General features: G+C 42.7%; 1 protein-coding gene across 1 annotated transcript in view; it reads right to left on the bottom strand.

Moving 5' to 3' along the window:
- The window catches only part of LOC127629733 (histone-lysine N-methyltransferase 2A-like), a 54557-nt gene that overhangs the window by 23771 nt on the left and 14758 nt on the right, over nt 1–16028 (bottom strand). Inside the window, 5 exon segments of the mRNA XM_052106946.1 lie at nt 502–563; nt 647–872; nt 959–1136; nt 1256–4581; nt 4714–4783. Coding sequence (XP_051962906.1) covers nt 502–563; nt 647–872; nt 959–1136; nt 1256–4581; nt 4714–4783 — 3862 coding nt within the window.

Raw genomic sequence — 16028 nt, 5'->3', positions numbered from 1 at the left:
GAGTGGCTTCCGTCTGGCCACTCTACCATACAGGCCTGACTGGAGGAGTGCTGCAGAGATGGTTGTTCTTCTGGAAAGTTCTCCTCGCTGGAGCACTGTCGGAGTGACCATCGGGTTCTCGGTCACCTCCCTGACTAAGGCCCTTCTCCCCAGATTACTCAGTTTGGCCGGGCGACCAGCACTAGGAAGAATCCTGGTGGTTCCAAACTTCTTCCATTTACAGATGATGGAGGCCACTGTGCTCATTGGGACCTTCAATGCAGCAGAAATGTTTCTGTACCCTTCCCTAGATCTGTGCCTCGATACAATCCTGTCTCGGAGGTCTACAGACAATTCCTTGGACTACATGGCTTGGTTTGTGCTCTGACATGCACTATTAACTGTGGGAACTTATATAGACAGGCGTGTGTGCCTTTCCAAATCGTGTCCAATCAACTGAATTTACCACAGTTGCTGTGAATACTTTCCGGATGCACTGCAAATGAGTATCAGAAAACTGACCTTTTTCCTGCTTCTGAAGAAACTTTGATGGCATCCACTGCAAGTTTTGACACTTCCTTACTCTGTGATGAAACAAGCACATTTGTTAGGTGTTAAGGATCTGAAACCACAGTATGATGACATTGTATACCGTTTTCACACTCACTTGCAGCACTGCTTTTTAATATTTCGTCCCCCAAATTTGGGCTTATCGAGGCAGTTTGTGCAGACCCCACAGTCATTTGGGACCTGGCAGCCTGGACACTGCCCGCAGCGTCGAGAGCGGCGGCCCTTTCTGGGTGGAGCCTCCTGGACTGTTTTCTGCCTTGTTACTGGCTTAATGGGAGGTGTGGGTGGCTCTGCCTCCTCTGACCCTGCCACTGACGATTTGTCTATAAGAGTGCATCATTAACACGTGAACATGCAATAAATACAATTAGCCTACGAATTAAACTAGCTCTAAGATTTTTTTTCTCACCATCATTTCCCATGGAAGACAAGATCTTTTCTCTCTCCTCCCATGGCAAGGCACTAAGGGTGGGCATATCATCTGGGAACACAGCACGGTTGCGACCCAGAGCTACAGCTGCACGACGACACACATGCTTAATGCGTGGACCACGGACTGACGCCTCAGAGGAGTCACTTTCCTGACCCTAAATAAAACAAACAAATATAAATTGTGCTCTTTACATCTTGAAAAACCTTACTCTATTTAAGAGATCCTTAACATGTCCAAATATGTAGCAAGAGAGGCATTTTAAGAGGGGCATACCTGCAATTTGGGCTGATTACCAGGTTGTAACCCTCTCTTTTCTATTTTATTGAGCTGAGCTTTTGCCTTTCTCAGCAGTCCTGCAACACGCCTGTCTGTGACTGGCTGTTCATCTGCACGAGCAAACTTGGAGTACTGTGATGTGGTGGCAGGGAGTTTTCCCATCTGCCCCACCAGGATAGGAGCACTCAACCTCTCCTTGTCCTTCTCCTTCTCTACTCCCTCAGTTTCAATACTCTTCTCTAAAGGTCTGCCTTTTTTAGGCAGACGACCCTTGGATGACAAGACCCCACCTGGTTGCTCGACTGAGTCGCTTGGGGAGGCCTCCGCACCAGAGTCAACCGTGCCAGACTTCTTTCGACCATGAGTTCTTTTCTGGGTGAGAGTTTCTTCAATGCCCCTCGCCTCCACCGCAAAGAGGCTGGATGTAGAATTGGGGGAAGCTTCTGATGGAAGGCTCTTCCCTCTTTTATCCCAATCCTTTCTTCCATCTCTTTTGTTTTCCTTTTCACGCTCCCTACTCTTTTCCCTCTCCCGGGCCTTGTCCTTTGGACCTGTGTCTCTAGAAGCAGAAACACTCCGTTCCATTCCTGCTTTTCCAGTAAGCCCACCTGAAGCTTGTGGACTGGAGGTAAAAAGAGGGAACAGCTGTGAAGATGAAGCAGAACTCCCACTCACACAGAGACCCCCAGCAGCTCGTCGCCCATCAGAAACACCATGGCTCATATGGGAGCTTGAGGGGAAGTTGCTGAAAGTTGCTGTTAAGGCACTGGCACCAACTGGACTGACTGCAACTCCAGGCAAAGGGCTGGAATTACCAGTCACGCTTATGGGAACACAACTGCTTAACATGTGTTGTTCAGGGTTGTTTTTTCCTATCTGAACTGCTGACTGACTGCTCCTTGTAGTCATGGAGTGGGAGGGTGACCTAGGTTGTCCACGCAAGAACCTCAACCCCTTCTTTTTGTTTGATGTTGGTGAGACCTGAAGAGGTGACAGAGAGCCTGGGCTGCTCCCTGAGGAGGATGGGAGCGTGACTGACTCAAAAATCCGGGAATGAGCCGCACTTGGAGTGAAGAGAGGGGGGCGAAGTAGGGGGCTTCGCTTTTGGAGAGGAGTATCCAACCGTGATGTGGGATGCTGATGATTGTGGTGGTGGTGATGATGATGCATGGGGGAGAAAAGCCTGGTACCTGCCCTAGCTGCACCAACTGGTATAGGGAATCCTCCTGGTGTGACACCACCTCCACCAGGCCCTGGAGGCATGAGTCCCACATCCTCAGCAGTGAGTGGTGGAGGACGAAAGTTGTCAAAAGTGGGCTTGCGAATAAGGCCCTTCTTTGCATACTTGGCAGAGGAGAAGTACTTATTTTCTGCACATAAAGATTTCCAACGGAATGTGGGCTCCCGTAGTATAAAGCGCCGTTTGTCAAGAGAGCTAGAGAGCATCGAAGGGGTGGGCAGGAAGGGGGCAATGGAATGAGGCATCATCCATGGAGAGTGGAAGTGATGCTCAGATGCACTGGATGAAGCTGCCTGGGGAGGCGGAGGAGGGCTGAGAAGAGGTGGTGGGGAGGAGGACGCTGTGGAAGAGGCTTGTTGAGATCCAGCCAGTGAAACAGAAGATGACATTAAAACCCCTGTGGCTGGACTGATGATGGCCTGTTTCCTTCCACTTATCAGGCTGCCCCTACCACGTGCCACTAAAGCCCCCCTTCTATGACTCTGACCTCTGCGACCCCGCCTGCTACGCTCCAACAAAACTGCATTGTCTAGTTCTGGCTCAGATGGTGGAGATGGTGGGTGAGAGGTGTGGTGTATGCTGGCCTCCGTCTCTCCCTGAGAGGCAGGGGAAAGATCAGGCTCTGAGAGAGCCTGAGTGCCCTCAGAGACCTGCGAATCACACGAGGAGTCGTCAAGGCTGGGGCTGCTGGAGCGAGATGATTCACCAGAGGAGAGCTGAGAGGAATGCTGAGAAACAGCGCTGGAGCCACAGGACGCTGCACTGCTACTGAAGCGCCCATTGCTAGTGCTGTTGTTGCAGCTGCTGTTAAGAAGACTAGCTGCAACAGCGGTGATGCTAGGTGTTGGGACAGGGGGCAGCGGGGAAGGGAGAGTGTCAACAGTGGGTCCCGCCCCGGGTGTGGTAGCAGTTCCACTTGTGACCAGAGCTGTGGAAAGAAGAGCAGGGGAGGATAAGGCTATGGGTTGTGGTGCTGAGGCAGATGCCGCCAAGTCCAATCGTGCAATTTTCATGTGTTGTGGAGGAGTGCTGTAGGTGGCCTCATCCTCAATGAACCGCTTTGGAGTCTTGATGATGCGCAAGGACACTGTGCTCACAACAGGCATGATAAATTGCCTAATATTTGTTATCTGCGTTCGCCTCCTGTGCCGCCCACCTTCAAGACCTGTAGTGGCCTGGGTGCTTATAGCTTCTTTTTCTAATAGTTTCTTTTTCTGAGCTCCCTTCTTTGCCCGCTGCAGCAGCTGCTTTGCAATAGTGGCATCAGTACGTTTGGAGGGAGGCACAACGCGCACAGGCTTGATATGTCGAGGGCTCTGACGTAATCCTAATGGCCTCCCAAGTTTAGTTGGGGTTACAGAATTCACTGTTGAAAGGGAATCATTGGGATCTGGGCTAGTGCCTTCATCAGCAGGATGAGAGGCCCCGAGCTTGAGATCACATGGAGTGCTGGGACCCAAATCTTGTACCCGATGAACCATGAAGGTCTTATGTTTGCAAGTCCCAGGTGCTGTAGAGGACAACTCCTGGATCGAGGAGGCAATAGCAGCCTGAGCAGCAGCGGCAGCAGCCTCAGCTTTAAGGCGCTCGGCAGAAGGTGGCCTGCCCCGCCTCCGTCTTTGCACAACAGGAACTGGGACACCCTTCCTCACAATGGCCTTCAGCTTAGACTTCAGTGGGCTCAGTTTGATGTCCCGCAGTCGTTTCAGTTTGGTCACCTTGGATTCGCGACTGGTTTTGTGAAGCTTTGCATCAGATCCCTGATGCTGCCCAGACCCAATCAGAGTTTGTCTTTTCTTCTTGTCTTTGACCTCCACAATGTCCTTGTGATGCGCAGCACTGGAGCTGCTCTCTTGTGCTGCGTTCCTGCCATCTTCAGGCAGTGCATGTCCACTCTGTTGCCAGCTCCTTTGGCTAGCAGAAGCAGGAGGGCGGCCTCTTCTTTTTTCTCCAGAGCTAGGGGGCCTCCCTGGTGGTCGCTTTATCTTTTCTGTAGGAGCTGTCTCAACATTTGCAGCAAACTTCTGCACAGCCAGAGCCCTGGGAGGACGTCCTCTGGGCTTTTTTTCTGGTGTGATAAGACCTGACAGAAAAAGAAAACATTCCACAATCAAGGCCTGAGAAAATGGTAGAACATGCAAAGCTCTATTTTTAGAGATAGATAGGTATACTACATGTATTTAAAGATTTCAAGAGAATGTAAATGGTACTTTACCTATTGATGTCCTTCCTGGGCTGTGTATTCTTCCGTTGTCACTGACTGTACTAAAGCCTCCAAATTCTTCCTATAGAGATGAAAAATGAATAGAGAGGTTTAATGAACTCTTGGGAGATTGGTGGAGTCAGTGTATGATTCAAGCATAAGAATGTTCTTTAAAAAAATTTAATTGTCCCAGTGAAACCAAACTTTTGTTTGTCGACTCACATAGCTCCATTGTTACATTACCTGCTCATGATCAAGAAAATGTTTAGGCCAGCAAGCCACTCATAATGTTAGCCATTCTCATTCTGATACCATCTACCTAACATTTACTCAGAGCTCTATAGTAAAAAAAAATTTCCATCTTTGTTCTAGAACTGGGTCTTGACAACTACCTCACGTCATGATTCAGAACATTTTGATGCATCACAATATCAAGACTGGATTGCATTTGAAAATAAACCAAATATGGCAACAAAAAAAAAAAAATCCTGGCATGTCTGCAAGAGCAAGTGAATCTTTGGGATCAGTTTCAACATCTTTTGCAGTTCACTTCATTTTTGTCCAGTATAGTGCCTAATAGATACAGATCTGACTGCACTGAGAAATTATGGTTTCAGAGTTTGCTGTTTTAGATGACCTCCTTTGTTAATTAAACTGTTGGAAATATGAATGCACAAATAAATAAAATAAATTAAAATATATAAAAAAACTGATAGAATTTAATGAGAAAAATAATCCAAATACATCAATGTATCTTTGTGTAGGCACAGCCCTACTTTGTCAATACGAAATATATGGATGCAAGCTCATTTGACAGAAAAGGTGTTACTTTTCCATCCAGTCAATTTTCATTATCAACTTAATAACTAGTTTACATATTCACTAGTTCTGGGAACACATTTCATTAATTTGTTTAACCTCCATCTGTTCCAAACAGCTTCTAATGTATCCTTAATATAACCCTTATAATACAAATGTAAAAATGCATTTAATATGCTCCTTTTATCTGCCCTAATGGTATCAGGCTCTGTAACAGTATCTCTAATGAATGAAGAGGCGGTTCATCTGAACTGAATAATCCAGCAACTCCTGAGTGCAAACACCACACTATTTGTACACTAAATAAAACTGTCAATTTACACTTGCACTTGAATAGTTCTGTATTACTGTCTGTAGCCTATTAGACTAGTTACATTTACATTTATTCATTTGGCAGATGCTTTTATCCAAGCGACTTACAAAAGAGGAATACATTATAAGTGAAGATGTCCAAAATACTCAAAAGCACCAACTTAGTGTTCTACATTGGACTTGAGAAAGTAACAAAACACATCTGTGCTGCTGTCTACTGTTGGGACCTCCTGCCAAGATGACCAGTCCACCATATTTTCACTTGGGTATCCTTTGCATCTGCTATTGCTAGGCTGCATGACATAAGCGATGATCTCACTGTCAGGACATCTGTTGCAATGGCCATATCACCTGACAACTGCTCTACCTCCATCAATCAAACAGGCTAAGCTTTGTAGACGTTCTATGATAGGATTTTATAAAGCTCCAGGCATTTATGATAGCCCGGTGCTTATCTCACACCTGACAAGAGGGATACAGTGAGGAATGCTGATTACATGAGCTATTTGGGCTTTCGCCTTCCTGGTCTAATTCAGTCACAACATTTTAGGTAAGCCATAATTCCAAATCCATTTTTGAGGCAACTTAAATGCTTAATTTCCTTTTAAGTCAGCCACGTTTCCCACATTTATCAGATTTTTCAACAGGCTTACACTGCAGATGATTACTGTAATTACCATCTGCTCTGCAGCTGGACGCACTGCATTTCATGTTGTGATAAAAATGTCTCAGTCACTGAAGTGTCCTTGGTGTGAATTAAGTTGTTCTCACAAGGGTACAGACTGGGAGAAGGCACACTCTGATCTTGTGTGCAAGGCCCAGTTCCAAAAGATGTTTTGGATGTTATGGAATAATGTTTCCCTGTGACTATGATCGCTCACACATTAAACATCAGAACAGAGTGAGCAAGTGATGTCAGGCATCTAGTTTACAAATACATATTTCTAACCATTTGCTTATGGTTTTCAACTTGCTATACCACTGTTACTACTATATTAATTCTATTACAAAAAGAAAACTGGTCTTTTTTAGATTAAACAAGCACGGACACAATTTCACTCTGTATTTACTTTCAAAAGATTAGTAACTGTCTGTGATTTCCTTAAACAGCTATTGTGTTGATTTTCAAGCCTTGGGGGGGCGTTTCATTCCATAATCTTTATTTATAGCAGCATGTGGGGCAGCAGCTAAATTCCCTTCGGTCTAGATTGTAAAACAGATGCTGTTGGACACTGCACACATATACCTCCAAAAAGCATCCCATCTTAATAACAAATAACAGAACACCTCTCAGTCACCATTCACTTTCATTGCATCTTTTTCATTCAATGAAAGTGAATGGTGACTGATTCTGTCAATCTGCCAAACATCTCCTTTAGTACACAGAAGTCATACCCGTTTGGTACAATATGTGGGTGATTAAATGACCGAATATGAGCCCCTGATTTAGATTAGGCTGATATAACAGACACAATCCAAAGATAATGTTTAAACTTAATATTCATTGAAATATCTTTTGTTAATCACATTGTTTTTTTAACTCCAGCTCTGTGTGATAAAAGCTCTGAGAAACGATGACTTCACTGCAGCTCCACTGTTAAGCCGAAGGTGATGGAGTACTAGAGAGCTGTAAGCAGTGGAGCTCAAAGTCAGTGTGACACCATGAGTAGCTCTCAATGACAGCACGACTCTGCCTCAGGCACTCAACCACGTGCTTGCACATACACACATCCTCCTCCACTGTGTGCGTGAGGCACACTGCAAGATGTAAACAACATCCCAAGACAGGAGAAAAGGAAGGAGGGCAGGGAAAACTGTGCACAGACTGAGTAACATTCTGATCATACAGACATGGAGCGAAAATTCTGCATAATAAAAATGCAAAGTGGTCAAACATACATGAAAAGCTAATATAAACAACCAGTTCTGACTATCCATTGCACCGGAGCTGCTCAACCAATACTGACGGCTGAGATGGAGGGGGAGCGGTGATACTGGGCTCAAAAATGACACTCGCCTCGGCCAAGGTGCCTGAGCACCTGCTGCCATTGCAGGATGGGGAGGAGGGAAAGTGGAGAGTGTGACATAAAAGCATAATTTTTTCCGCCTCCCAAAACCACTGGCAAAATGTGTCTGTAGAGGAAAAATAAACCAACTTGTAAATTTGAGTCTTTCAAATCCCTATGGCAGAAAGTGATAACATAAATTGGTGGTGAACAGGCAGATTAAAAAAAACTCCAATCAAATAAGTTGAGCCACAGCCATGGAAGGATGGAAAGAAAATCAACACGGATATTTTTAACAGGAGCACATAAAGTCTAATTTTATGTCACCTCTCTGTTCCTGTAAATAAAAGGTACACAAACAGTGTATTTGTTTACATAAACTCATTATGTCCTGTTCTAAGCAGATGGTCACAAACCAGGGAAATTTGCTCAACATGGCATCTACAGTTAGCTTAAGAACAGGGTATAAACTGGCAAGCACACCGCAACTTGGCACTCCCTCTCCGGAACAGGATATAATTGATCTACTTGTGTGTGGCCGATGATACTAAACGTATACACACAGCCCTATAATCACAGTAAGCAAACATATTTCTGTTACAAATTGTGATTCTTGAGAAAGACAATTTTGAGGACGTGATGGGGTCAAGCGCTACTTTCAAAACACACACTCAAAAGAATAGAAAATGGCTATTATTCCCTACAAAATATGCTTGTGACCATGTGGAGCGGAGGGGGGCGGGGCCGGGACGGAATATCGCGCGCCCGGTCCCCAATCGGCCTGATGAGGTGCGCAAGGGATAAAGGCAGCCGGTGACGATGGTTCGAGAGAGAGAGAATTACGGGCATGTCCGTCATGTGTGTGTTTATGTTTGTGCTTTTGGTTGGAGTTTAATTAAATTACCATTTATGTTGACAAGCCGGTTCTCGCCTCCTCCTTGCCCATCCTTTAACAGTGTTACAGACCAGAACAGTGATATTTTGAAATTTACCCATTTCCAATGATAAAACGGGTTAATTTGTGTCTTTTCGTTCACATAAAAAAAAAAAAGAAAACAGCATATGAATCCAAAATCCTTCTTTATCTGTTGTCCGATAAAGCCACTGGCTTTGACCTTTGCTTCAGACAGCTTAGGGAAGAAGTCTTGAAGGTACTTGAAGGCTTCCGACTCCTTATCTAGAGCTCTGACTAATTGTTTCATAAGGTTGTATTAAAAGTGCTTACTAACAATAAAGAGGAAAAAAAAAAAATCTTTTAAAAGATACCTCTAAATGACATTCACTGAATTAAAGGGGGAAAAAAATACTTGTTTTCCATTTAAAATTGTCTAAAAATCCTTAAAACAAGATACATTTACTTATAAGATATTTAGTCTTGCTTTAAGAGGATGTATCTTAAATATAAGTGTATTTTTTTCACTTGGTTATACCTCATGAAGTGCAGTAAAGACAAAATATACGTGATATACAAAGGATTTTTGATATATATATATATATATATATATATATATATATATATATATATATATATATATATATATATATATATATATATATATATATATTTATATTATATTCAACAATCTCTAAAAAAATTTAAATAAATAAATAAATAAATAAAATTCTGCAGTATAGCTGCTAAAGAAATTGTACTTTGTTTTAGGGGCGAAGACAACCCTATCTCATATTTTAGTTCACTTCAATCCATATTTAACTCACAAAGAGTTAAAAAACAAGCTCTCGCTTATTAATAAAGCTGCGTATTGCCAATTGTCTTCACGATAACAAATGCACAGTGACATATTTTATGATTCAATAAGTCGCGAACCATCACTTTATAATCTAGCTTTAGCAAGTGCGAGCTCTAGGGACAAGCATCTCCACGACAGAATTTGCCTCAGCCGGATGCAGTTTCAATCTCTCACCCTTACATCGGGACATTCGCGCAACTCATAGATGAGGCACTGACCGCACAGAGAAATGCCAGAGTCTGAGTTTGTAGTTAATTACATGATCTGCTTCTGTATTATTTGAACTTTAATAAAGCTATAATGCATTAAAAATGCATTTAAGATGCATTTAAGAGCTCAGACTCCACTTATTCCACAACGAGAGTGCTTCTGTATTTTTGTATAATTCCCTTGTACTTTGTGATGTACATCACCTGAAGCTGTTTGGAAAGTTAAGAGTGCATCTGGACTGTGAGCTTTGTAATTCTTCCTCAGTCAGGCGCGAGTTTTGGCTATTCAGAGACGTCATACTCCGAGTTGGGGTAGAAAGCAGGGAAGCTTCCTCCAATATATATATATATATATATATATATATATATATATATATATATATATATATATATATATATATAAAACAGAGTTTTTCTACCATTCCCTCAGTGAAATCCGCTAGTGGTGAAATATTTACCGCGGCCACTGATATTAATAAAGCTTTTAAAGAATTCTATCTTGATCTTTATAGTTCCACATCTTCATCTACTGAAGATGATATATAACTGGTAACCAGAAGATTGCTGGTTCGATCCCCACAGCCACCACCATTGTGTCCTTGAGCAAAGCACTTAGCTCCAGGTTGCTCTAGGGGAACTGTCCCTGTAATAAGTGCACTGGAAGTCGCTTTGGATAAAAGCACCTGCCAAATGCATAAATGTACTATAAATGTAAAGATATTAGAAACTTTGTGGAACCATTAGAACTTCATAATTGTCAGCTGAGCAAATAATTATCTTGATTCTGAGATAACCTTGGAGGAGCTTGGTGAGGTAATTAAGGCCTTGCCTACAGGCAAGGCTCCGGGGCCAGATGGCTTTGCCGCTTAATTTTTTAGATCTTATGCTACAGAACTGGCTCCACTCTTGCTAGAAGTTTATATGGAATCATTAAAGAATGGAAAGCTTCTGCCAACCATGACAAGCCCGGATCAATCCGATTCTTAAAAAGGACAAAGATCCAAGCAAGTGAAAGGGTTACGGTCCAATTTCCCTGATCCAGCTAGAAGTTAAAATAGTCAAAAAGTTTGGCTAACCTATTAAGATATGACATCTCTTATACATATAGATCAGGTGGGGTTTATTCGGGGCCGTAGCTCTTCTGGTAACATTAGGCCTTTCATCAATATGATGTGGTCAGTTGCAAATGATCAGACTCCAGTTGATGCCATCTCACTTAATGCCGAAAAGAAGTTTGATATTGTAGAATGTCTTAAGATTTTGGAAATGTACAGTGTGACGAGGAGGAGGGCGAGGTCGGGCCGTGACTACACATGCCAGACCCCTAATCAGGCTAATCAGATGAAGAGAGGGATAAGGACGAGCCGGATGAGGCCCAAACAGGGCATTATTATTTGTGTATTTTATTACCAGCAAATTTGTGTGATTTAGAAGAGTTAATTATGTTTTTTGAGTGATGTGGGCAGGTGGGCTTCATTACATTTATCTATGATTGGGAAGGTTAATGTTATTAAAATGAATTGTATTCCAAAATTCAGCTACCTGCAACAATCTCTCCCTATAAATGTCTCCCTCTGTTATTTCAAGCAATTTGATAGCATAGCAAAGTCCTTCATTTGGAATGGTAAATCTCCCAGATTACACTTCTGGACAGAGTGTATTAAGAGGGAGGTTAATATGCTCGGTGACCAATATGAGAGTTCTTTAGGTATTTACAGCTGCACCACCTGTTCTGTACTATATTTGGCAGTACACTATACTCTGGCAGTGGTGATTACTGCTTTTGGAAAAGGTCATGAGGCATCAGTATATTACTCCCTGCTAGGGTTGCAGCGGTATACCGGTTTCACGGTATACCACTGTTTGAATATTGACGGTTATCATACCATGTACATTTTCTTATCTACAGTATTGAGGAAAAAATGCAACCGGACAGAGAATCTCACATGCGCTTGCACATCTCCTGTCCTCCTTGTCTGCCTGTCAGACTCGTTAACTTGCGTCGCACACACACACACAAATGCAGCGGAGAAAATGTCAGAGCGAAGCAAGGCGAGGGGGTCTGACATGAGTGCATGTGTGTGTGTGAGTTAAAGCAGTGTTTCTCAACTGGTTTATTCGGACTGGGTCTCGGACAGCAGGGAAAGAGCAATGCCATGGTTCTCCCATTGAAGATATTTCAGCGGCCGCCCAAGTGATAGACTATTTAGGACTGCTGAGGCAGATTTAATGATAATCTCGAAACAGCTAAAGCAGACATGGGCAATTTACAGCCCGCGGACTGGATCAGGCCCTCCACATGGTTTAATGTGTCCCGCGGCTCATTTATCGTAAAAGCGCTTTTATTTTTCATTGGATATTTCAGTTAACTTGCATTGGGACGTAACGCGTCTCCACAAGCGTATAACATGCTCATGGTTGCCAGATAAGAGACGCAACATCCCCAGTTTGAGATTTATACTTCGCAAATTGGAAAGATTCTGCCTAATGTAATACTTATTTTGTGCAATCTGGCAACCATGCACGTGAGTGCGCTTTGAACAAATTTAGCGATCTGTAGTGCAATATTCTGCTCAAGGAAAAGTGTTATACGGCTACTCTGTGTCCGTTCTTGAGGCTACTTTTGATGTTTGGTGCTACGAATTTTGCAGGTATACCTTCTCATTGATTAAATTAAATATAAAAGTAGATCTCGGCATCATTGACACATGGAGGAGTAATCATTGACATGCGAGCAAAAGCAAGCCAGAGACAAATATGTATATGTATTTATTATTTGTGCAATTTAGAAATGTTGAAATCCCTTTGTGCCTGTATGTTAATCCATCTCTTGCAATATTCATTTATCATAGTCATGCAGTCTGTGTTATTCAGTTGTGTGTTGAAAGTCAAACGTTGACATCAACAACAAAAATAGTCACTTGATGCATGTCCTTGTACTGGAAAACCATGAACAAAACTGTGCAACATAAAAGGAAATGCAACCCAAGATATACAGTGGGTACGGAAAGTATTCAGACCCCCTTAAATTTTTCACTCTTTGTTATATTGCAGCCATTTGCTAAAATCATTTAAGTTCATTTTTTTCCTCATTATTGTACACACAGCACCCCATATTGACAGAAAAACACAGAATTGTTGACATTTTTGCACATTTATTAAAAAAGAAAAACTGAAATATCACATGGTCCTAAGTATTCAGACCCTTTGTTCAGTATTTAGTAGAAGCACCCTTTTGATCTAATACAGCCATGAGTCTTTTTGGGAAAGATGCAACAAGTTTTTCACATCTGGATTTGGGTATCCTCTGCCATTCCTCCTTGCAGATCCTCTCCAGTTCTGTCAGGTTGGATGGTAAACGTTGGTGGACAGCCATTTTCAGGTCTCTCCAGAGATGCTCAATTGGGTTTAAGTCAGGGCTCTGGCTGGGCCATTCAAGAACAGTCACGGAGTTGTTGTGAAGCCACTCCTTCGTTATTTTAGCGGTGTGCTTAGGGTCATTGTCTTGTTGGAAGGTGAACCTTCGCCCAGTCTGAGGTCCAGAGCACTCTGGAGAAGGTTTTCGTCCAGGATATCCCTGTACTTGGCCACATTCATCTTTCCCTCGATTGCAACCAGTCGTCCTGTCCCTGCAGCTGAAAAACACCCCCACAGCATGATGCTGCCACCACCATGCTTCACTTTTGAGACTGTATTGGACAGGTGATGAGCAGTGCCTGGTTTTCTCCACACATACCGCTTAGAATTAAGGCCAAAAAGTTCTATCTTGGTCTCATCAGACCAGAGAATCTTATTTACCACCATCTTGGAGTCCTTCAGGTGTTTTTTTAGCAAACTCCATGCAGGCTTTCATGTGTCTTGCACTGAGGAGAGGCTTCTGTCGGGCCACTCTGCCATAAAGCCCCGACTGGTGGATGGCTGCAGTGATGGTTGACTTACTACAACTTTCTCCCATCTCCCGACTGCATCTCTGGAGCTCAGCCACAGTGATCTTTGGGTTCTTCTTTACCTCTCTCACCAAGGCTCTTCTCCCCCGATAGCTCAGATTGGCCGGACGGCCAGCTCTAGGAAGGGTTCTGGTCGTCCCAAACGTCTTCCATTTAAGGATTATGGAGGCCACTGTGCTCTTATGAACAGCAGGAATTTTTTTGTAACCTTGGCCAGATCTGTGCCTTGCCACAATTCTGTCTCTGAGCTCTTCAGGCAGTTCCTTTGACCTCATGATTCTCATTTGCTCTGATATGCACTGTGAGCTGTAAGGTCTTATATAGACAGGTGTGTGGCTTTCCTAATCAAGTCCAATCAGTATAATCAAACACAGCTGGACTCAATTGAAGGTGTAGAACCATCTCAAGGATGATCAGAAGAAATGGACAGCACCTGAGTTAAATATATGAGTGTCACAGCAAAGGGTCTGAATACTTAGGACCATGTGATATTTCAGTTTTTCTTTTCTAATAAATGTGCAAAAATGTCAACAATTCTGTGTTTTTCTGTCAATATGGGGTGCTGTGTGTACAATAATGAGGAAAAAAAATGAACTTAAATGATTTTAGCAAATGGCTGCAATATAACAAAGAGTGAAAAATGTAATGGGGTCTGAATACTTTCCGTACCCACTGTATTAAATACAGGTTATGTTTAATCTATGGCAGGTCGCCACTTGATGTCCAATGTAAAATCTGCGTCCTGAAGCAAAATCAGTTGAGAGCCACTGAGTTATAGGGACAGACAAGAGCAGTCTGGCCTCACTGTTGCGCACCTACAGTATATGTTAACTGTTAATAATCATATGACATTACTTCAAAAGCTCACACAGCTGATGTTATTTTTCATTTAGTAGTTAATTTAACATATAAACTAACATGCTTTAGTTACAGTTACATGCTATTTTTTATCATGTTTATAATTCGATTTATTATTATAATTCTGTTATCATACCGTGAAAATTTCATACTGTTGCAACCCTACTCCCTGCTAACTCAGAGTCTGGGGATGGAGCTTCGGCTTCTCTCAAGAGATTATGGGAGAGAGATATAAACTTGGTATTGGAGGAGGGAGTGTGGGCAAGGATTAAAAAAAAAACATTTACATCTAGAGATGCAAGGGTGCGAATTTAAGATTTTACATCGATATATTGGACCCCCTCTAGATTGTATAGTGTTGGTCTGAAAGATCATGTAGAAGACTTCAAAATGTACATTAAATTAATAAAAAAAAATGCTACTTGGCCTTCTTGGAGGGCTCTCGGGGAGGGGCAGTGGAAAGAGAAGTGTAGTTTTAAATGTGTGTGATAATTTTTATTTATTTATTCTCCCCTTTTTCTCACCAATTTGGAATGCCCAAGTCCTCGTGGTGGTATAGTGACTCACTTCAATCCAGGTGGTGGAGGTCAAATCTCAGTTGCCTCTGCGTCTGAGACCATCAATCCGCGCATCTTATCACATGGCTTGTTGAGCGCATTACCACAGAGACATAGCGCATGTGGAGGCATAACACCATCCACCGCAGCATCCACGCACAACTCACCACGCGTTCCACCGAGAGCGAATCACATTGACCATGTGGTGATTACCCATGTGACTCTACCCTCCCTAGCAACCGGGCCAATTTGTTTGCTTAGGAGACCTGGCTGGAGTCACTCAGCACACCCTGGATTCGAACACACGAACTCCAGGGGTGGTAGTCAGCGTCTTTACTCGCTGAGCTACCCAGGCCCCCTTTTTATATATATTTTATATATTTTTTTTCTCCTCTTTTTTTGTGTGTGTATATTCAAGTGTGACAAGGGTGGGGATTGGGAGGCGGTAAGGGAATAATGGAGGTTAAATGTTGGTTCTGTGAATATATGTTTTGCTTTTATTTCCCAATTGTGTGAATCAATAAAATGTGTTAATCAGACAAAAATAATATGAAATGTCAGAATTATAGTAGAGCCAATGATTTCAGCTAATATGTCTTTAATCATATTCCCAGTGGGTCAAAAGTTTACATACACTTTGTTAGTATTTGGAAGCATTGCCTTTAAATGGTTTAACTTGGGTCAAATGTTTTGGGTTGCCTTCCAAAAGCTTCTCACAATAAGTTGCTGGAATTTTGACCCATTCCTCAAGACAGAACTGGTAAAAATGAGTCAGGATTTTAGGCCTCCTTGCTTGCACATGCTTCTTCACAATCACTTCTTTCATTAATCAGATAGAGGTCAGGGCTTTGTGATGGCCACTCCAGTA

This window comes from Xyrauchen texanus, chromosome 36 (genome assembly GCF_025860055.1).
Source record: "Xyrauchen texanus isolate HMW12.3.18 chromosome 36, RBS_HiC_50CHRs, whole genome shotgun sequence".
Classification (NCBI taxonomy): domain Eukaryota; kingdom Metazoa; phylum Chordata; class Actinopteri; order Cypriniformes; family Catostomidae; genus Xyrauchen; species Xyrauchen texanus.
Note: the sequence above shows the minus strand (reverse complement) of the source record. Positions and strands in the feature narration are given on the sequence as shown.